Source organism: Apostichopus japonicus, chromosome 3 (assembly GCF_037975245.1).
Source record: "Apostichopus japonicus isolate 1M-3 chromosome 3, ASM3797524v1, whole genome shotgun sequence".
Lineage (NCBI taxonomy): Eukaryota > Metazoa > Echinodermata > Holothuroidea > Aspidochirotida > Stichopodidae > Apostichopus > Apostichopus japonicus.
Window position 1 is genome coordinate 16,889,524 of NC_092563.1, and position 23,570 is coordinate 16,913,093.

A 23,570-nucleotide genomic window follows, 5' to 3' on the forward strand; every position below is an offset into this window, starting at 1 on the left:
TTTTCATTTGTATAGACAAATGGCATTCCAGGCAATTCCAGTGATAAAGGTTCGTTGTTTCTTATTATGAATGTTTCTTATTGGACAAAAGTGGTTCAAATTAGAAAAGATATATTAGAACGATACCCTCTTCAAAAGAGCTGCAAACATACAGGAAACAAAACAAAGCCTAACAAGGGAAAGAATAAAGCAAATAGGACAGAGCAGGATGCAATATGCAAGATTTTTTGTCTCATCATGTTTCTTACACTTTAAATATGTCATTCTTGTAGAGAAAAGTTTGTTAAAAGAAAGTTAATATAGTAAAAATCAAAACATGAAATTGGATGATAGTCATGCACAAACACAATATTCTGAATCTATATCAGACTGGGCAAAGAGTGAAAAATGATTATACATGGGATCTGGGAGGTAGGAGCCTGGGGGGGGCACTGTCTGTACATACTATTTTTAAATGGCATCCCATATCTTTTTATAGCACGTTTAACAATTAACAATCTCAATAAATAGTATTGATAACATACTAACACATCATACATCATATTTAAGTGATATGGCCGGTGTGTATCGGTTTATAGCATATCGAGTGGTGGTTGTGGAATGAGAAAATGTCCCTCTGATGTTGTGTGCCCACCCTCACTTCCTACCCCCTGCATGGGGAAATTTAACTGGAATGATGACTCTCCCTTTGTAGCTCTGATGCAACTAAAGATAATCCATGCTTTCTAGAGCATCCTTCAAGCAGGGAGGTATTGCTTGATTAGAATGATATACTACTGTCACTCTTCTTCAAACAATATGTACTTGAAACTCTCATAATCCACATGAAGAACATCCTCTTTAGAGTTTGGTAAAGACCTCAATAAAACCATGCAGAAGTTTCCCTATTAGAATTCCCCCCATTTAACTGCTTTCCACAAACAGTAGGATTACCTATATAATGCTTTAATGTGCAACTTGATACCGTCAAAAATTTAATCTTGATTGTTAATTACAAATAAAATAGCTGAATCTCATATATCCAATGGGTTTTTCGTTAAGACTTACACAGAAATCCATAACAGCAAAAGTTACAACAGGAAGAAGAATATGGTCGGTTATATGTTTTACTATGAGAACTTATCTTGAACACAACTTCCAGAACCAAGAAACACGCCTTCTTATTTGTTATTTAATGAAGTAATGAGGTGATAAAGAATTTCAAGCGTCACATCCCTTCGACTACGACTGGCAGTGAAAAGTCAATGGCCTGTCTTTGCTTAAACGTATAGCAGCCGACGCAATTTTCTCTCATGATATGTTAGAGTGAAAGACAAGATTATTGTCGGTAACAAGTTAACTGCTAAGAAAATCGTCTAGACATGTCTTCTGTTAACCTCATACATACTCCCTCCATTGGTGGTCTGGGATGAGATATCAGTACAACCAAATCTGTGCAAAATAAAAGTTGAAAGCAATATTATGAGTAGTGAATACCACACTGTAAGTCATATATAAAATAAATTATCATCTTGAAAAGTTATGTGTAAGCTCCACTACAAAGATAATTAACATTCACCATATTGGTTAAGTGTAGACTGTATAGTGTACAACTGAACTATGCTTAGACATTGAGTTAATTTGATGATCTTTTATTGTGACACCTACATGTTTATGGGATTACTGGCTCCATTTTATTAATTGGAGATTGCATGTCATAATTTTGGCGCTATATTGTACAGTTCACTACCAAACCTGAAAAGTTTTAACCACATGAGCCAATACAACTTTGGGGCATATTAATTAAATTTAATATCAGAAATTTATCAAATTAGAGTAAGCTAGGATACAACAGAAATTTGATGCCTTTTGGTGCTCTATTGATGTATGTGTGCATGGTATGACTGTTTAATGCCGATCAAACATTAATTGTCCTGAATCAGGATCCATGGGGGGTTCAAAACACCCTCTGTATGACCCAAATGCAAAAACAAATAATGCTAGCTTACCATTATTATAGTAAAATGTACTATTATACATCATTTTGCATCAAGAGACCTAAACATTGCCTTATTTTGCCAAAGAAAAAGGGGTCCCTCTCCCAGGTTTCAGGAAATATCCCCCACCACACACAAACACATTTAGCAATTTTCCACAACGGACCTAACAGAGAAATGGTACCAAAACTCAGTTGATACATTATCTCTCTTATCTTGTCGAAATTCCTGTCAAAACAGACAAGTGGTAATAAGTTCACACTTTCTAAACAGAAAAGTTCCCTGTGGTTACAATATCAAACTGTCCAACACCTTTTTGAAAAACAACACACAATAGGTGGTGTCTAGCTGTGGAATGTGGTCTTAATTATTTACTCATCATTTGTTTGAACAAATAAACTGTGTCTGCTGCAGTGAAACATGTCCAGCCAAAATCACTTTTTGGGGATGTAAATCAAATGACGACAATTGTCAGGCTATATGCTACTTAAGAACCAAAGGTGGAAACTTTGCAAGTAAATATAGGAACAAAAACTATGTACATATAAACTTGTTAATGGGGACTTAACCTGCAAAGATTTACAGTACACTTTCTCTGTTCTCACCTACCTTCGTGATCTTTCTGTATGCTTAATACCTATTTGGAAATAATTTATACTCAAACACAGCATTCTGCCATGCACTACAAGTTATTTGCATGGTACAAATAACAGATATGATGCCATTCATAATGGAACTAACTACAGAAAATTATTCACTTTTTAAGACATGCTTACCTCATCATCACATCAGTAATGCAATAAGAAGTTGATGCTGCAGTCTTTTCAGGCACTGCCTTAGTCTCAGGCCACTTTGAATAGAAGTCAGACAGTGTTATGATGTACAGTCGCTTGGCAGCTGTCACTGGTAGAGGACCAATAAGATCTACACCAACCTGTTAAGAAAGAAGACAGCATTTAGGTGCTAATTTCAAAAACAATTACAAGTTGCATGCTTTGCCTTGACTGTTGTTCTATTCCATTGCTTCATTCTGTACAGAGATCTAGATAAAAACAGTGGGATATCTGATCGAAACAGGGTGTTGGTGGATTTAGGCCAATTATTTTTACCTTGCAAACATGAAAATGTAACTTACACCATACTGTACCATATATTTACAATCTCTTCAACCACTAAACCAGAAAAATGATACGCCACTTTTTGCAACTTGCAATTATATTCCTATATTGATGGTTGCTCTGCAGTTATGCCAGAGTGTGGCTAAAAGGTATGCTGTATAGGCCTTAAATATGCCAAATTTTCACTATGGACAAAATTCTTTAAGTATGTTTATTTCCCTGGAGGAAATTTACCTCACTGGGACATTCAATATCTCGTGTCATCATTTAGAATGTCTGAGCACAATTTAAAGGGTTATTACCCCTTGGAAAGTACTTTTTGAAAACTTTTAGCAATTAAAGTGGCCAAAATTTAGGGCCAATACAGACTACCTTTAAACTTGTAAATGTTGAATTTGTCCAGAAAGAGTGACATTAACTATACTAAACCTTCACTGCATACTGTGGACATCTTGTGCAATTAAAACAGATTGAGAATTTACCTGTTTCCATAATCCAGTTACAGGAATGCTATGGAGACTTGTTCGTAGGTCTACAGGACAATGACGCTTTGACATCCTGTTGAACATAACTTGTTACATCAACGTTGATAGTTTTCCAATAGAATCTAGACATAGTCTGTTGTCTGGTTTATCTATGCAAAGATGAACACCTTCAAAGAGATAAGAAAATTCATGATCAAGGAGATATCATGTTTTTTTGCCCATCCCCCCCCCCCAAAAAAAACAACAAACAAACACACACAAATATATGGGCTGCAGGATTGGTAGTTCTAGCTGAAGTGCCTTAAAATTGAATTACAACTCTATATCGGTGGTTGAAATGGAATATTCCCATTATTGTACATATTGCATGGCCACTATTTGGGGTCTATAGATATTTAAGGAGTTTTCTTCTGCAGTGAGGTTTGGCATGTAGAGAATATGCCATACCTAAAAAAGTACTATCAGGCCTTCAATATCTGTTCTTACCAACCAAAATTAATGAACGTGAATTTGTTATGTACAGTATTAGTGCCACTTTCCTCTAGAAGTAGGCTAGGCTATATGCTATAGTCCAATAATAGCATTTTATAGTGTCCCATGCATGCAAACCAGACTAGCTCTGTAAGCGTTAGTGATCTGTTGTTATCTTTTATGATAGGCAGGGCGATAAAGGGTAGAAATTTATAATAATTTTCACAAAAATTTGTTAAGACAATTGGGTAAACAAAACGAAAAGAAATAGGCCCTAACAACTTTGTTCATGCACTTACAACTTTGCTCAAGCATACAACTGATTATAATGTTGCATAAGCAATTGCTTGACTTTTGCGAATGAGTTTTTACAACTATAACCAAACGTGGTAAAAGAATATCATGATTTGTGCACCAATCGGTCCTAGAGGCCTGGTTATAGTTTAACTGTGGAATGGCCGTTCGCCATTTAACAACCAATACCATATTGTGTATCCTATACTGTAAGTTACAGACATTACCTAATAGATGTCACTAGTCAGTATGAGCTGCCTCGATTTGGGCGAGTTGAGAAGCCCTAGATAGCAAAACTTTCCTTTATTTTCGGTATGCAAGAGTTCCATTTTCAGCCAGTCTGAAAGACTGACTTTGTCTCCGTAAGATCCTTCTCTGTTTTATTCTTGTAAACCCACTTGGATAGCTCTCATCTCTTAGAATATCTGCAATTTGTCTCACGTTTTCTGTTAGCTTTTCCATTTTTAGTTGTCGCACGAGTTTACTGCTAAATATACGGAAGCCGAAATACGACAGTTTGCTAATAATACGGATACTGCCAGAGTCCATTACTAATTAAATTTTTGCTACTCGAACGTACATGCTAATGCGGACGTAGTGTTCAGGGGGACACAATTTACAACCAAATACGCGACCAACAAATAATGTCCTCCCTCGTTTCATCATAGCATAAACTGTCCTGGGAGACAGTCTGTACCAACTGGCATTGTACAAAAGGTCCGGGAGACTAAATGTACTGGTAAATTCAGTATAAACTGTCCCAGTGGGACTGGGACAGTTTATACTGAATATGGAATATTTGCGACAGTTTGTACTGCTACACCGGCGAAACTGTCAAATACAACTAAGAAATTTGTAAATAACCATCTAATTATGGCAAACAAATTCACGCTAGATCAACGGGGTATGAGTAACATTAAATGTTTGTTAAAGGTAAAAGTGAAATACCGGGATCATGTCAATTTTGTGATACAGTCAGTACGCGCGATATTATAAGTTTAACCTAATGTCAGCCATTACGTTGTCAGGCTAGGTTAGGACAGATACTTTTCCTGATGTGGTATTTATTTACAATACTGACTATGAGATATAGAATAACCTATAGCTATTATTAAGTACCTTCAGGACTGGAACTACGAAAGTGTATGCCTACTGTATGTCATACTTATACTTAGCAAGACTTAGACCTTCGCTAAATCACGGGCGCTTCTACTTCTACCGAATGCGAGTAATTGTGGTGTACGGTAACTTTTGAGGGCACACCTAACGAAAGCCACGCATTTATACACAGCAATTTTTACGCTTGGGTCAGCACACTTTAGAACCCGTAGCTTGCCTTCGCTTTTTAAAAAGACTAGGCATGGGCTAAACAGTGGATATGTTAAGACCACTAGTGGTCTACATGTTTGGGGTAATGGCTATACTATAGTGATTGCCGACAGCGAAAGAAGAAAATATTGCTTTTGCATGTGATGCATTCATTGCAGTGGTCTAGAATAACCTAGTGTAAAACTTTCCCAGGCTAGGCTATTGCAATTAAGCTATATTAGGTTATATGTATTGATAATTTGAAATTTATTGAGGAAAATGATAATTTATTCTATTCATTTATAAAACCATGGAACTACTGTATGGTTAATCTATACTACACTTCAATCTATATTGGTCAACAATCAGTGCTTTGGGGTAGGGGAGGGGGGGTGTACTGGTGTGTCAAACTCATACAGGTTTTGGCTGAAATGTAAGTTAATTAGGCTAAGCCTATACATGCAATGATATAGGTATAGTCTAACCCTAGTCACATGTAAGTTTTATTCACATGAGAAATGTAAAAATGAAACACCACATAACTAGGTCACAGCTTTGCACTCCTTGTACTCCTTACAATATAAAACAGACATGAATATGAATTGTTAGATTATTACATCTCATGCTGTTCTTATACTACGATTATACTCCTAACAAGAAGGTCTTAGAGCACTGTAAGTAAGGCAGATTATATATTCAATTTAGGCACAGCAGATCATGAAATTGGTGTAAATCTCAATAAACTGAACTTCCCATAGCAGGGACTGCTTATGGCATTAATTTTCTGAACGTTCAAAAATGAACACATTACAGTTTGCATTGGAGATGTCACTGCCTTATCGTACATCTCTCCAAAGAGGAATGTTTATATAGATATAAGCTGGTAAGTATTGAAACATGGTACAAAACTCAAATAAAGACCCTTAGAATTGATTTTGTTTTACTTTTAAAATATTTTCTAACAAATGTGACCATGCAGCTGTTAGGTGCAGAAATAAATAACTCCTATCTGCTGTTATGTGTCATTTTGTTTTGGCAGAAATAGACGATTGTCCAAAGAGGAGCTAACAGCCATGACAGAGTACAGTACATGAAATACAACCTTGGCACTTCCAATACCTTTGCAAACTACATTAAGAAAAAAACTGTTGGCTGCAGTTTACTTAGCCCTGGGATGGTAAGCACTGTTCAATGTAATGCAACTGAATACTATCAAGTAGAAGTAAATTATCTCCATACCAAAACACTGATATGCTTTACTACAGAAGATTTGCCATTAAATTGTATATATATTTTAGTATAAAAAAGGCAACAAGTGAACATGCTCTTTAGTTGAGGTGTGTCAAATATGACCAGTTTTTGTGACTATGAAATGGTTGCAAGAAAAAGAAGTGACCTAGCTGCTGCAGCTGGTTCTGTATTGTAATAAGAGAGTCTCTGTTTAACGTCATTCAGTCTAACTGGTGCAGACAGTTTAGCGATTACTGTGATCAAAGCTATCAGGTAGCAAATTTATCGGTCGTTCGATCGTCCAAGACGACCAAAATTCACTTCGGACAACATAAAGCACTGTTTAGGTTGTCCGACAGACGACTAGAATTTGCCGAAAGTGTTCAACACTTCGAACAAAACTCGGAAAATCCCTTTCTTTAGAATCAAAATCTGCCCCATCATAAGTGCTAGTATCTTATTGGTATCGCCCCCATTCATATCAGAAACAGCGAAAGAAATAAATCACATATTTGGTACGTTCCGTAATGAGGGGAAATCCGACACTTTAGCTGACTTGCAGTTACCCCGTTTTGTTAGTTAGTAAAGACAGAATGTGGATACTGTACATATGCACTAATGTTTACAAAAAGTATCGTACTTCGTACACTACAGACCATGACAGCCGCAACCACGCTTGCGTTCTACCTCACGGCCGCACGCACATATGACAGCTGGAGTACAACGTGTATGCAGTGCTGTACTGTGCATGTAGGCAAACCACATGTTCCACATGTTCGTTTATGTTGCTGCAATGTTCATGCTGTTAACCTTGGGCTGACCCTCTGTTTCTGGAACGGATCAGAAACGATAAGTGAAATCATCTTTCAATATCAGAGAGTTCCTGCAACCCAACATGATGAATCATGAGCAGTGCCATACACATACAATGTCTATAACTATTCACTGAGTGTTTTACCAAGATTTAATGTAAACACGACTTGCGTCCACTCAGAAAAATTTGCGTCCCTACAGACCTCCATGAAAACATGCACTTTAAATACCTCTACAGGAAAGCACAATACTTATTTATAATGACCCCTGGCAATAACTGGCTTGTGCCAAACAATAAAATCAAATGATGAAAGCTGTAACTAGTATACAACAACAGTATTCAACAACAAAGTTATTGTCAAATCTGAACCGCGAAGTTTGCCGTAGACTCGTTACCATGTAGCTACAAGAAGTTGCATTTAAACAACACCCTTTGTGTTCATAGAGAACTATATATGCAAGAATGCCTGCAGACAATGATAAGGGCTATGATCCAAGCAAATCACAAGGAATTTAGAAACCACCATTCACTATTTTTAGCATGAAAATCTCTGTAATGGAATTGTTGTTAACAGAGTACTTGCGACTATCGTGTACTACACATTTGACCTTAGCCTATTATGAAACTTCATGAACACAGACTGTGTGTACTGAAGTGTCCATTTTCTTGTTCGTCGGAAAGATCAGAGGAAAACCAACCGTGAAGAATCGTGATCCTTTACTGGCTGCCAACACAGCATGTTTTTGCACTTGCTATAAAAGACAGGCTAATGCAATTTATTCCTTTTCTACAACCGGAACTGACGCAAAGGTTTGAAAATATTTGGTACAAACTAGTAGACTGCAAAACATTAATCCTCTTTTTCATCCTAGTTCGTTAACACATCATTTAATACGTTGATTGTTTCATTCCTTTCCTAGATTGGTACAATCATGCCAAAATACCTGGAGGAGGTGACAAATTGAGAGAGGCTGCTAAGTTACACAGCTCTCTGGCTTGGACGCTGCACATCAGGCTCTCTGGCTTGGACGCTGCACATCAGGAATATGCTTGCAGCTGTTTATGTGAAAAAGTTTCATTTCAATCCATCTCTCTGTCCACAATTGAAAAAAACCTGCTTGTACAACTTCAATGAAACTTGGACAGAGATGACTTGTGATGAAGAGACATATAGATGTGTTCAGGATTTTTATGTGCAAGGTTATTAGGGGTCGGCTTAGTTCATTCTTTTGAAATGTTTCTTCGTCCACGGACAGACATGTGGATGTATGCAAACGTGATCATAATAATTGTCAAGTATGAATAGGTCATTAGGGGTCGGATTTTCAGAAATTTTCATGTTAAAGGTACACTTCGGTCTATTCTTTACCTGTAAGTTCAAAATGTTTTCAAATGAATCTTTCTTGTGATTATTATAAGCCACAATTACCAATTTGTATTTGAGTTAAAATAGTTTGCACAAGAACGTGATGTCAAAGGAGGAGCTAATGAATAAACCATTAATGGTATCGTTGGTAACCTCATTATGGCCTTGCAGAGCCTTGCTTAGATTTAATAGTTAATGGTTAAACAATATTTTGCAGCTGAAGGTTCGCTAGCTTATGAGTAGAAACAATCATGTAAAACACCAAGAATGTGACGTAAATAAAACTGGAAAGTAGGAGGAGGGAAATATGTGGGGGGGGGGGGGGATGGGAGGTCCCGATAACAGGTAAAATGAAAGGAATACAATGTTTGTCCAAACCGGAATAAACTCATTATATATATATAATACACTACAGCAATCCTTGGTAGAGATAAACGTTTGGCAAGAATTGTTCAGTGGTTCAACTGGTTTTTAACACTGTGCTGTTAATTTTCTGCATCAATATGCAAATCGTGGGGATCATATCCAGATAAGCATACTTTTGAATTTTGGAGAAATTTGATAGATATTACCTATCGTAATAGCTTTCACCATCAAATAGCAATACATTTTACCATCAAATAGCAATATATTTCAAAATTCATTTGGCTACATTGTGTAAGTCAATCGTCCACAGAGAAAAATAATGATCAGAAATGGAAATTGACGGAGCCTTGATAAGCAAAGCAAAAGTTCAGTGGTTTATATTTCATGGAACAATTACAAGACCTTAAAAAAATTTGAAACTTATTTAACGTGCACTATTGTTGTTGAATATTTGTCACATTCTGATGCTTCCAAAATTTGGTCATTAAAGAAAACGTAAGATACTGAAAAATATAATATGCGATACTTTTCATCATCAAATTCATTCCGGAAAACTTTAGAAAATGAACCGAACTGTTTTGCAAAATGCGACAAGAATTTGTTGCATTAAATTTGTGAGACACAAAATGTTCAGTGTGGGTGCTCTTCAGCGTTTTTACACAGGGCGTTGTCACATCGGTCCCAATGTGCGTAATCTGTACTATTGACAGAGATCTGAATCAGAGTATCACGATTGCTTAAAAAGGGGAAAAAAGAAGGTACAATCAACTAAAAGAAGCAATACATGATATGTGAAACACTTTCAGGTAAACAGCTATGGAACCAATGGCGTAAACGAAAGGGTATTTATTAGAATTAATAATCAGTATCAAAGAGAGTATCTTATCTATTGTTAAATTTGTACTAATATTAGTTTTGTTCTCCTTCTTGCACTAATTCTCAATACTTGATACCCCCAGTTTATATACACAATCTCTACTATCACTTGTACACGAAATTGTAGTTTTCGTCCGCGAAATCTCACTCTCCTTCTTTTTTCATGCTCTCAGTGGTTCTTTCCTCCGCTGTTCTCATCAGAGATGTGAGATGTCTTCCATACTCAGTCTGAAAGACAAACAAAGAAGATGAAGAAAAGACAATTTTTCAATATCTTTGATATTTCAAAGTCAGTGCTTGTTCAGTACTCTTGCAAGCATCCTGCACCATGAACCTTCTTGAAAGGAGTGTATGCTGTTTCCGTTTAGAGAAAACGTTCACGATTACTGCTTATTTAGTAAGTGTGTAACGAAGCTATGATTTTAGTGTTACACAAGAAACCACTCCATGATGGTAATGTAACTAACTTTTCTTGTATACTTTAACAGTTTGAGGATTACAGGTAAGACTTAAGGAGGACAATAAACCCTAACTTCATCTTAAATTAAATCTTATCTTAGCTTATATGACACAGATCTTTGTGATTCCCCCAAATAGTTTACAAAAAGCTTGTTCTGTTTGTGAGATTTAGTTTAACCTGGCCAGTACTGTTTAGTCCTGTGCGGGAGCTGTCATTTTGTAAATCCGTCATGTCATAGTGCCACTGGAAACATTTTCTGAAGAATTTTGCATATCTTTGTTTTCCTTTTCTAACTTTCAAGGTGAACTGTTTCTAGTGTTGCAATGAAAGTGAAATTAATGCTATCACTTAGGTCATGTTGAGAGAATCAAGATTTTAGATTCAGCGTTATTTTTTCCGTCACAGAAAATAAACATTGAAATAAATCAAGAAAAGGATAAATAGTAAGTACACATGCCGCTCGATGATGTAATATTTCCTGAGTCTGAAGAAACCATTAAATATGTTATCTCCCTCATGTTCATATTCCTATGCAATCTGAGAGGACAGAATTCTACATATACGAATATGAAGATCATGAAAACAACAAAATATAATGACAGAGAATATGTTTGATCCTTACCCTTACGTAACATGTTACTGTTCCGTCTGGTGCACCCGCTATCACCGTGCCAAGTTCTGTGGCGTCAGGAACGGTCGCCAAGAAAGTGATATTGTCAGGAATTTTCCACGAGGTCACAAAACGTCCGGTTAAAGTGAACTCATCAACACATCTGTAGGATCCATTTTGGAAAGGCAAATGTTGCAAAATGAAGACAGATCCGAAACGATCCACACAAATTGACTGAGGGTGACGTTTGGTCATTCCATATGAATATTCATGAAGAAAGGCACCTCTTCTATCCAGAGCAACAGCTTTATGACCGTCACAAGCCATGATCTTTCCCTGGTAGTAATCAATAGATAGAGGTGTTTCGATGTTTTTATCTGTTGTAAACGATCTCGTTGTTATCGACCTCGAAATCTCATATCCCCTTCTAAAAAACTTTAATTTCCTTAAACATCTGTCTTCAAATACAACGAGGGCTGTATCTGCTACACCTTTTAAGTTTGTAATACACTTTGGAATGTTCGTGTTATCCAAAGCACCTGTAAACGTTTCATTGTGACTAAAAATTCCAATTTCTGGACCAACGCAAATAATCGTCAAAGTTTCATTCAAGTAACAGCAGAAGCTCGGAGGAACAGTTTTCCAGTCATCCATGTCTGATGCTACTTCGTAAATCACGCTCTTTGTATCTTCTATGTTGTTTAAATCTACGGTTAATAACAGATATTCTTTTTCGCGATGCATGCTGGCAACGAAGGTACGATTTTTAGAGGTAGGGCTGATTGATGAGAGAAACCAATTATTTTCTGAGCATTCCCTTAGGCGGAACTTTTTCCAAATGCTCCAATTATTATTCTCGATTTTAGGTACCGTTTCAAGTTCGACGAGTGGAAAACAATCAGACAGGTTCTTAGCAGTAGTTTCGATCATTCTCAACTTCTCTGGAAACGGGACGGCATCGTTAGATATGTTGACGGATTTAAACGCAGCTGCCACATCAGGGGCAGCGACTAAAGTTGACCACATATCCGTTTTCTCACTAAAAAGAGCTGCACTTCTTTTCGCATTTTCACTACGCATCAGCTCTTCTTCTAGTTTACTTTTCATCTCATTTAGAGCTGTTAAACAGGTATCCTTCCTTACTTTCACAGTATTCACTGCATCATTTTTATGATGACGTAGATGCTCCAGTCTTTTCTTTGCTTCGTCCTCTATTTTTTCAATTAGCGTTTCTTTTTCAGATGTGATCTTAGTCTCAGCTTTGGACGTATCTGACCGAATTTCACTGAAACATTTTTCAGCCTCAGTCTCGATTCGTGTCTGTAATTCATTCACAGTTTGCAAATGGTTTCTCAGTATTTTATCGCCCTCGCTTGAAATCTTACACAATTCCTCTAGTTGTTTGAGGATGTTGGCAAAACTGGTTGCAACTTCTTCAATGGCATGTGATTTATGCGATACTGGTGCACAAACTGGGCATATTAAAGTACTGCACGTCATACAATTGAAGTATAAGATTTGATCTGCATGCTGATCACACTTAGGGGCTTTGTGAATCGAAGTAAATTTGTCAACATAATTAGACAAATTTCCGCTTTGTAAATCTTCCAAAAGGATAATATTTACGTGGTTTCTTAAGCTTTTCATGGTCTTATGGGCTTGGTAACATTCCTTACATAGAAACCCACCGCAATCAGCGCAAAATGCCTCAGATAACTTAATCTCATCACATGAGCTGCAGCTTCGTTCCTTCTTCTTTTGCTTCAGCTCTTGTTCAAGCTTATGGTTCTCCAAAATGGCTGTCATGACAAAGTCATTCTTGATTCCTCCTATACCATCTGGTGGTAGGTCAGTATCCTGACGACAAATCGGACATTGGAACGATCCTGCCAAAGGAGCTCGGGTCCTCAATGTATCTTCAAGACATTTTGTGCAAAAGCGATGTAAGCATTGTAGAATCTTTGGAGCATCCAAGACATCCAAGCATATTGGGCAAGACAATATCTCATCGATCATACTTGAGGTGTTGGACGCCATTGTGTGTTCAACCTTTGAAGGAGAGGAAAGAGTGAGCAACGAGTAATCCAAAGATAAGTAGCAGAGGTTATATTATGTTCAGTATGTGCGGTAATGATAAATTAATCAGTACATTTTGTTAAATACAAGTGATTGAAGTGAAGTGATTCCGGTACCAAATATATATTTCATAATATTATATTACGTTTGTGTCAATCCTTTAGTTCTTCTTCATTACATCAGAAGATCAAACCCGACGTTGAAATTTGATACTCTAACTACACTTAGACATGTGTTCGTTGTAGTGAAGGAAATGTCACATCGACATATGGTCTCATCTGCACTCAAGTGTTTAAATAATTATGTAGGCCTACATTTACTTTACGCGCTTTTGTTACGTCAAGGAAGAATTGTATAGGAAGGTGCAATTGTCAGCAGTCACGGAATGCAGTGTAATATTACTTTTGGGGATGTATACATCGAATACGTCCCCCCTTATGACTTTCCATCATTTTCATGTTGACGTTTTCTTAATCTGAACATTCGGAACAGAAAGATACAATTTTAATCCTATTAGCTATCTGACAGTCTAACAGGTGTAGCCCAAATAGAAAAGTATGACTAGATAATGGAAACATGGTCGTGTAGTGAATGTGGTAACGGCAAAATGTCTGGAGGAAAGAGGCAACTGAGTCACTAACCCACCTCTAACGCACCCCACCTAAATAAAGACAGTTTATCAATATTGAGGACAAATTAGAAGCTCTTTAATAGAAGGTCGTGTGCATAAAGAATGTGTTTGACCCATACCATGCTAGTAAAATTTTTAAAGGCAATTTTGATTATATTTAAGTTTTTAATGATCTTTGCATGATTGACTATTAAAAGGAAAGTGACCCAAAGGAAGGAAGGAAGGAAGGAAGGAAGGAAGGAAGGAAGGAAGGAAGGAAGGAAGGAAGGAAGGAAGGAAGGAAGGAAGGAAGGAAGGAAGGAAGGAAGGAAGGAAGGAAGGAAGGAAGGAAGGAAGGAAGGAAGGAAGGAAGGAAGGAAGGAAGGAAGGAAGGAAGGAAGGAAGGAAGGAAGGAAGGAAGGAAGGAAGGAAGGAAGGAAGGAAGGAAGGAAGGAAGGAAGGAAGGAAGGAAGGAAGGAAGGAAGGAAGGAAGGAAGGAAGGAAGGAAGGAAGGAAGGAAGGAAGGAAGGAAGGAAGGAAGGAAGGAAGGAAGGAAGGAAGGAAGGAAGGAAGGAAGGAAGGAAGGAAGGAAGGAAGGAAGGAAGGAAGGAAGGAAGGAAGGAAGGAAGGAAGGAAGGAAGGAAGGAAGGAAGGAAGGAAGGAAGGAAGGAAGGAAGGAAGGAAGGAAGGAAGGAAGGAAGGAAGGAAGGAAGGAAGGAAGGAAGGAAGGAAGGAAGGAAGGAAGGAAGGAAGGAAGGAAGGAAGGAAGGAAGGAAGGAAGGAAGGAAGGAAGGAAGGAAGGAAGGAAGGAAGGAAGGAAGGAAGGAAGGAAGGAAGGAAGGAAGGAAGGAAGGAAGGAAGGAAGGAAGGAAGGAAGGAAGGAAGGAAGGAAGGAAGGAAGGAAGGAAGGAAGGAAGGAAGGAAGGAAGGAAGGAAGGAAGGAAGGAAGGAAGGAAGGAAGGAAGGAAGGAAGGAAGGAAGGAAGGAAGGAAGGAAGGAAGGAAGGAAGGAAGGAAGGAAGGAAGGAAGGAAGGAAGGAAGGAAGGAAGGAAGGAAGGAAGGAAGGAAGGAAGGAAGGAAGGAAGGAAGGAAGGAAGGAAGGAAGGAAGGAAGGAAGGAAGGAAGGAAGGAAGGAAGGAAGGAAGGAAGGAAGGAAGGAAGGAAGGAAGGAAGGAAGGAAGGAAGGAAGGAAGGAAGGAAGGAAGGAAGGAAGGAAGGAAGGAAGGAAGGAAGGAAGGAAGGAAGGAAGGAAGGAAGGAAGGAAGGAAGGAAGGAAGGAAGGAAGGAAGGAAGGAAGGAAGGAAGGAAGGAAGGAAGGATGTTATTAACACCCATACACACACACACCCACACATACAACATACACACATACAAATCATACACGCATATACACATACACACATACATACTTTGTGTGTTTTATCACATCATAGCTCACACACGTATTTACACATATAGACCTATACATGTTTTACACGAGAAAACGACTTGCGTATACCAGTCAAACTGCAACCCGGAACCAAAATGTAATAGAATAGATTACTTACCACAGCAGCACGGTTCTTTCACAATAAGTATATATAGAGTATATAGTAACAGAAAATATCAGCGTTTTGTATAAGTGATCGTTTCGAATCAATTAACTTACTTGAAAATAAATAGTTACTGAGTTTATTCTCCAACTATATGTAGGAACGCGGAATAAGTAACTTCAATGCGGTAGCATGATGCACACTATGTGTACCCTACATTTACAGTGCTTGGAATGAACAATAGAAATTGAACTACTTTGGAGTGAACCTATACTGTTATATTGTATCGAACGCCAAAAGGACCACAGGTGGCGTTGATACCCTAAACAGAAGGTGCTGCTATCATAAACAAGATTTCGTACTACCCTACACAGGAGGTGCAACTACCCTAAACCGGAGGTGCTTAATCTCCTGCTTAGGGTAGCAACGCCAATTGTGGTCTTTTAGCGTTCCATAAATGTTGGGCATTTACAGGATACGTGAATTTCCGTGTATGTCGAGGTATCTGCAGACTGCATAATCAATACGTATATCATTTCAATCACGCACTCCGTGACATCAAAAGAAAGTGAACATCAGAGGGACATGTTGGGACATTTGAGGGAAAATAGGTGCGTGCATGTGATCTATAGGCTCCTGAAAATGACATCGCTAGACATTTGGAAGTGGCAGGGGAGGGGGTTGGAGTGGGACCGCTAAGTGAGAGCAATGATAGATGAGGGCTAATAATTACGTTAATCGCTTCAATGGGACAAAATTGGCGGTTTTCATATAGTTTGTATCTGTCTGCCTAATGTTATTTGTGCATGGCAAAACTTTCATTTTGGGGCACCAAACATTTGGGAGAGGGGTTATCTACAGACTGCATACGGTTATCCATACGTCTAGCAATTTACGCTCGCACACCAAGACATCAAGAGAAGGCAAACATCAGGGGGACATTTGAGAGGAAATAGGTGCATGTATGTCATTTATAACAATGACGTCGCTAGACATACGGAAGTGGGAGGGAGTGGGGCAAGGGGTGGTAACGCTAAGTGAGAGCAATGTTAATTGGGGGCACAGAATGACGTTAATCGCCTAACATTAATCGCAGCGAGTCAAGGGGCCAAGCTGCGGTGTTCATATAGTTTTGTATCTGCCTATACCAAATTTTATTTGGACATGTTAAAATTTCATTTGGGGGCAACGAACAGTTGGGGGAGGGATTACATCGAATAACCCCCCCCCCCAACACATGTGCTGAAGCCATGGTACCGCCGAAAAGTTACCAGACACGACATTGTGCCCTTATGTAATAAGCAACCTACCCAGCAAACACATAACGTTTTTATAACCATTTTGAAAGATATTAGAAATGTCATACAAAAATATTTTTGTATAACGGTTTCATAACGCTTAACATATGTCATTTCAGAACATTAAAATGGTTTACTTACATTTAAATAATGTTTTCTATATAACATTTACAAAATTGTTTTACAGATACTTTAAAACCATTCTTAGGAAACCACAAAATATTCCAAGGAACTGCAAATATGATCAATATTCCCTTGCCAATATACCATATAGCCAATCAGCCCGCAAGTATAGATGTTGAATCAAAACAGGATCTACCGATACTTATTGAAAACATAACATTATTAAGACAACATTACAACGTTTTCAAAAACTAAAAAACATTGTTCTGAAGTTATTAAAATGTTCTTGATATAACATTTGCTATGATGTTGTAAAATATAATTTAAACATCAACACACATTGATACCACATAAACGGATCCAAATCACCGATCTTGGTTACACATGGCAAAACTATAAACTATCACTTAATTAATTAATTTTAAATTATTAAATTTTAACTGAGGTCAAAAGACAGAAAATATCATCAAAATATCATCATAATGTTGATCTAAAACAAACAGCGTTGTGTTAAAGTTTTAAAATGTTTCGATGTAACGTGTGCTTTGATGTTGTACAAATATCATGAAAAGATTAACACACATTGATACCACACACAAAGCAAACCTCCCATGTAAATTCCCACGTAACAGTTGGTTACACATTGCACTAAATGTTTGCTACAATTAATTACATTTATTTTTAAAGTCTCAACTAAGGTCCAAACACAGAATAAACGGTTTCAAAATATCATCATCATGTTTTATTGAAATCAAAATGCAATTTGCTGACTTTGTAAAATATTTTCGATGTTTCCGAGTTTACTTTGATTTTTAAAAATATCATTAAAACGCCAACACACATTGATACCACAGACACGGAGTAAACCACTGATGGAAATTCTCATGCATGGGATTTAATATGTACGTCCATTGGTAAAATTTCTAATCTAAGGTCAAAACACAGAATTCACGATTACTGATTCTTTCAAAGGTTATTTTGTCCAGTGCAAACAATAAAAAAAAAATGACTACAATGTTTTCCTGTAATATGTTGGTAAGTTGTGCAGTTTTAAAGTTGCTATTTCATGCTGTGATTCAGCATATAAAGGATTTTGATGCCAAATTTTGCCAACATAACCATATGAGAACTGTGAGCTTTTTTTACTTTAATTATAAGTATAAAGTTCTTAAAACTTAACACATTTCAGAGTGTTAGCTTTTCTCAATATTAATTAATGACGTTGTAAATTTTCTCCGATTTACAAAAGGAGGTCGTCTTTGACAGCTTATAACTCAGAACCTGTCATGCTGGAAAATTTAGGAAGAGTATTTTGCCTTATTTCTGAATGAAAAATCCTCATTTTGTGTGTGTATGTGTATGTGTGCCTGGTTTGCTTTTCGACATTTTTTTTTTGCCTGGGTACTGTACTTCAAGGTCATGCTGTAGGTGATTATATAAGGGTTGAGACAAACCAAGTATAAGTGCTCTGTGCCTTGTAAAGAGTAAACATCCAGTAGGGGGTTTTAATGTCTGCAATGTCTTGCTTTAACTTGCGGTAATGTAAATATTAGGGAGTTGCACCTCTTAAGTTGTTGTCAAAATGTCACTCAGATTTCCTACCTACATTTCTGGTAAGTTATACACAGTACTGTGAATGGAAATTATCTGTGTTTTCTGTTTCCCTGATACATTTACTGTAGAGAAAGTAGCTTATGATAATGCATGTCAATTTCAAGTACAGTGCTGTTATTAGGAAATAGGAGATTAAGATATATAGCTTCTTCAGTAATTGGTCAACTGTGTTTGTTAGTACATGGTTAGATGTGGTCAGTTCAACAGCTATATGGAACGCAAAAAGGGCAAAATCAAACAACAACGTTTATTACATTGATGACTATATAATATCAAATGACAACGACGTGATTTGATGTCATATATACTTGAGTACAACAACAACAAGATAAATGTCTACAACAGCTACGTAAAATAGTATAACAACGACTCCAAAAAAATACATTAATATCATATTTCAGTATGACAACGTCATTTTTTTGTCTGAAATGTCATCGTTAATTATTTTAATGAAGGGTAAACTGCATATGATAGCAACATATACACACGTCAGTGAAGCCTATGTAAACTACACAATTATAACAATCTGACAACAGATGATGACGGCGCTATTTCACATAACGTAATCATCCAAAGGCATCAATTCATTTAACAACGTAATATCATGCAACGAAGTATTGGCGCTTCAACATTTTGAACTAGTTTATATAATATGAACCAGATCTGTATAAACGGTTGTGATTTGAGCCAGAGCCTTTCGTATATCTTTCGAGCTAACCATATCGTCGTTACCGTTGTTTCCGTGCACGAATTGCGGATGAGTCCACAAGAGAATTTCTTACGGCACAGGTACTATATTCGAGAATGTCCGACGGAAACGGAAATAAGTTGAGGGGTTTACTGATTGAGAGAGGATTGATAAGAGGCAGACATTGCAGATTATTTGGGAGTGTCTGAAAGGAAGGTGAAATCTCTTCGCAAGGAATGTGGATTGAGGAAAAGGGATTTATTAAATGATAAAAGCGGTGAGTCATACCCATGGTGTTCTACTATCATTCTGGTAGTCTATTCCGTCAAACAAAAGGCAAACCCTTTTATAGTAGCCTATATGGTCATTCAATTAGTATAACTCTATTGTTTCATATTTGCAATTTACTCTATTGTTTTATATTTACAATGTTATGGTTGTTGAGTATGTAATAAACAAATATAAATTATGTAGGCCCTACGGCCTAACTGTCTTTTAGGATATGTTCCCGTTGGTCGATATTTGGTGGTTGTGAGGTTTATTTTAATTTTTGTGTACAGTGGTACTTCGAATGACTGTCCATTATTAGGCTCACTTTTTTTGTCTGTTCGGGTCACAGTGAGCTGGTCTGAGCTGTATGTATAGGCCTACTACTTACTTCTACTACCGACCACATGCACACCGATCCATCCATCTCTCAACTTATAACCAAACATGGATTTATTGTTCCATAAATCTATTGACATGGTTGCTCAACGGTTGTTAATGATATCAATCTTTACGGAAATGATTCCTGATATCGGTGTTTTTGTTGACTTACGGTTATTAATATTAAATTGTACCACCAAATCCATTGTATCAAATACATAATGTATTTCTCTTCGGATCATTATCAAAATTATTTACGGCTGTTAAATTTACTGTAAGACAATTGCGCTAGCATAACCTACTGGTAAGATGGAGATGGTTGCCTAGACAAATGTAATGAACACCTAGATGGTACCCCAATGTACGTGGGATAGAATGATGTTGTAGTGTGCTTATAGGCAGCCCACTGCAGGGAGATGTTATCTGGTGGCAGCATACAACTACAGGTTTAACTTATGCTTTCCTAATGGATATACTCAACCATATGGAGAAAGGCAATTACCAATTGATTAGACTAACAAGTAATTGTACCTTGTTCAATGCTTTCTCTGAGGAATTTGATTCATGACAATCTCATTCACACCTAGGTTAACTTATAACTACGTTAGCAAATACATTTTGCAGAATGATGATTTGTACAGTAGGTTTATGATCATGTATTTTTAGATCCTCCTGCAATCATGAACTCGCGAAGAAGCCTCATTGGATTATCAAAACCGCAAGCTGACCGAGGTCAGTCTCTTACATTCATATTTAACGTCCATGAGTATGAATTTTCAATTGTCAACAACTCTGTAACTGGACAACATACATTAATCTTGGAGTGACTCGAACGGGGGACCTCATGATTGGAAGGCATCGGCGTTAACCACTGAGCTAGCACTTTTATTATACAACATCATTCATATTTTAACTGAGTGAACTCATCAGACTTGCCTCAAATAACATGTTGCTTTTCAATTTCAGCTAAATGTTGATATTGGAGGTCACCAAAATAGTGAAGATGTAATTAATGTACAAGCACTTGCCGTTTAAAAAAGAAAATTCCCTACACAAACTGAAATGTAGCTAATATGATTCTGCTATTTCTACAATGTCAAAATTACTTAGCTGATGAAAAATGCCAGCTGGAAATTGCAACAAATTGTTTGGACATGCATGATTCTTGTAGTATTTGGTGTACTAGACGCCAAAGAATAAATATCTTGTTTCTTCATGCACATCCTGAATCTGATGATTTTTCATTTCATTTATTTCATTTATTTAGCTTCATGCTCACAGAATCTACGGTATAAGGAGATGCTCACATGTAAATAAGCAACCAGGCATGACCGTTGAAATTGGGGAGGTCTTAAGAAACGCACCAAACATGCCAAAGGAACTAACCATGGGGAAAAGGTTTGTGACAAAAAAAAACCCTTTTCAACAGTGTAATAAATTAATATGTCAGATCAATGCTTCCTATTTAATAAAAATATCATGGAGCTGTGCTTTAAATATGATATGTGCATGGTTGTTATTAAGAATGCATAGGTATTATGCGATACTTTATTAATTGAGTAAGATATCTGAATGAAGTACATATGATATATTATATTTCATGTTTTTTTGCTGAACAAACAGATTTATGAACTTGCAGATACCCAATACCATATAGCGACCCCAAGATTTGTCATAATATAATTTCAAGCTTGCATATGTCAAAATACTAAATAAATGCAGTGAGGTTTGCAGGGATGTCAAACTTGAACTGTACTACCTGGGTGCTGTGATATAACATTAGCATCTACTTCTTAAGGGTGCGTGTGTGTGAGGGGTGGGGGCGGTTGCCTTCTTTACTCTGACTCAGTAGGAGGTTAAAAGAGTTCTAAAGGTTTGAAAGACTAAAACATAGCATTGTAAGAAATACTAAACGACATATCACCCAAAACAAATAAAAATAAATTGACAGATTTCATACATAGGTTTTTGAATATTTAGTATGCCCCTTTGTCTTTGACATAGGTAAAAGGCCATGTGGGAACAAGAGAACGTGTTTCCCACTTTATACTGTTTTAGTTGAACAGTGCTTACTATGTATATATATGTGTATATATATATATGGGTATATATATGTGTATATATATATATGTGTGTGTATATATATATATATATATATATATATATATATATATTTAATATATATATATATATATTTAATATATAAATATATATTTATATATATAACGCATGTTCATAGCTGGAATCCTTACACCTGACTCAAAACACGGATGTGTTGGGCATAACTGCACGTAATTGCCCGTAATTGCACCGCATTGCAGTTTAACATTTTATGTTATATATACTCTTTACGCCTTTTGATTCCTTTGAATATTGACTTATATTATTTTCGCCTTGCATCAAAGGGTTTGACAGTAAACTGAATGAATAGCATAGTCTGTCTACTACATAGGCTATATAAATCCAGATCGAAGCTTAACCGTTCAAACGAAGGAGACCAAAATGGAAAGGAACATTTTACGTCTGACAATTATAATGACTCTATGGCTTTACCATAAACCTGTATTTGGTAAGTATAATCATTATTCTTTTCTATATTTCTTACAAGATATATCATTAAATATGAGTTTATTATACTGATAGATCCGTGATGTACAAATCAGCCTACATCCAATTTTTAACAGTAACTTCAAACTAATATACGGCATAATCGTTGGGGACTTGAAAGAAAAAAAAGAAACATGTGGTTTGTAAGCCAGAGGTGGAGAGAGAAACTGTGGTTTATAAGAGCTGGTGTCCACAACTTTACTTAATATAAGAAACTGCATTGGTTTCCCACAATATGTCAACATGTAAACATGCATGAATGTGAACATTTCATCATGAATATGATCATGTATTTCGACTCATTTGAATAGACTTGGTGTCATTCCACAATTTAGACCCGTCTAAAAGGTTTAAGGACTGACACAAACACAGCCCCCTCTCTCTCTCTTTCTATCTCTGCAATTAATCTGAAACTTTAACGATTTGCATTTTCATATTTTTAAGTTAGAATGGTAATAGCAATGTTGACCCAGAAACCAATGCCATCCGTCGGTCATGTTAAAAGAGCAACAATATTAGATTCAGCATTTGTTTAAAAAAAAACATCTCCAAATATACAGAAAATACAGATTGTAATCGATATGGAAAGAATGGAACGCATATGGTTCGATAATGTCAGACTTAGACTTGTTGAAAGTCTTCAGCCGTAGCCTAACAATTGTTCTTGTATAGCCTAACAATTGTTCTTGTGTAGCCTAACAATTGTTCTTGTATAGCCTAACAATTGTTCTTGTATAGCCGTTTTGGGTTAGGTTCTTTCTTCTTTTTTTCTTGTTGTTGCATGTTTGCATTTGTCGTCATAATGTTTGATTACTGAAATTAAAAGAATATGACATAAACAAACTATATGTGTAATTCATCAAGACTGAAGGTGAACAAGGCATTTGTTTATACACATTCGTTGGTGAAAATAATAAAATTATTCAAAAATTACTGACGATTAGTATGGGGACTTTCACCTCTCATATCTCAAACTTTTATTTGTCGAAACAATACCAGT

The 23,570-nt window shown here is 36.7% G+C and overlaps 2 protein-coding genes and 1 long non-coding RNA gene across 6 annotated transcripts in view; 1 reads left to right on the top strand and 2 right to left on the bottom strand.

Moving 5' to 3' along the window:
- Positions 1 to 242: 242 nt before the first annotated feature.
- Positions 243 to 4,973, bottom strand: LOC139965225 (uncharacterized). 3 transcript variants are annotated; one of them, XR_011792182.1, is made up of 4 exons: positions 4,572 to 4,973; positions 3,577 to 3,746; positions 2,753 to 2,910; positions 243 to 1,431 (listed from the first exon to the last, which is right to left on the bottom strand). It is a non-coding gene; the product is annotated as an uncharacterized lncRNA (long non-coding RNA). The 3 variants fall into 3 exon arrangements; XR_011792181.1 differs by lacking the exon at positions 4,572 to 4,973 and adding an exon at positions 4,350 to 4,554; XR_011792180.1 differs by lacking the exon at positions 4,572 to 4,973 and having other exon boundaries at positions 3,577 to 3,810.
- A 3,743-nt stretch (positions 4,974 to 8,716) lies between these two features.
- LOC139965215 (uncharacterized) lies at positions 8,717 to 15,824 on the bottom strand. Of its 2 annotated transcripts, none has more exons than XM_071967375.1 (3): positions 15,709 to 15,824; positions 11,387 to 13,423; positions 8,717 to 10,532 (listed from the first exon to the last, which is right to left on the bottom strand). In XM_071967375.1, exons 2-3 carry the CDS (start codon positions 13,409 to 13,411, stop codon positions 10,449 to 10,451), a joined length of 2,109 nt encoding a protein of 702 aa, XP_071823476.1. In that variant the 5' UTR covers positions 13,412 to 13,423; positions 15,709 to 15,824; the 3' UTR covers positions 8,717 to 10,448. The 2 variants fall into 2 exon arrangements, with proteins under 2 accessions (XP_071823476.1, XP_071823475.1); XM_071967374.1 differs by having other exon boundaries at positions 15,608 to 15,756.
- Positions 15,825 to 19,398: 3,574 nt separating this feature from the next.
- The window catches only part of LOC139965226 (astacin-like metalloendopeptidase), an 8,844-nt gene continuing 4,672 nt past the window's right edge, over positions 19,399 to 23,570 (top strand). Inside the window, exons 1-3 of the mRNA XM_071967388.1 lie at positions 19,399 to 19,592; positions 21,231 to 21,361; positions 22,369 to 22,532. Of these exons, the coding sequence (XP_071823489.1) occupies positions 22,466 to 22,532 (67 nt within the window). The 5' untranslated portion in view covers positions 19,399 to 19,592; positions 21,231 to 21,361; positions 22,369 to 22,465. The remainder of the gene's footprint in view (positions 19,593 to 21,230; positions 21,362 to 22,368; positions 22,533 to 23,570) is intronic.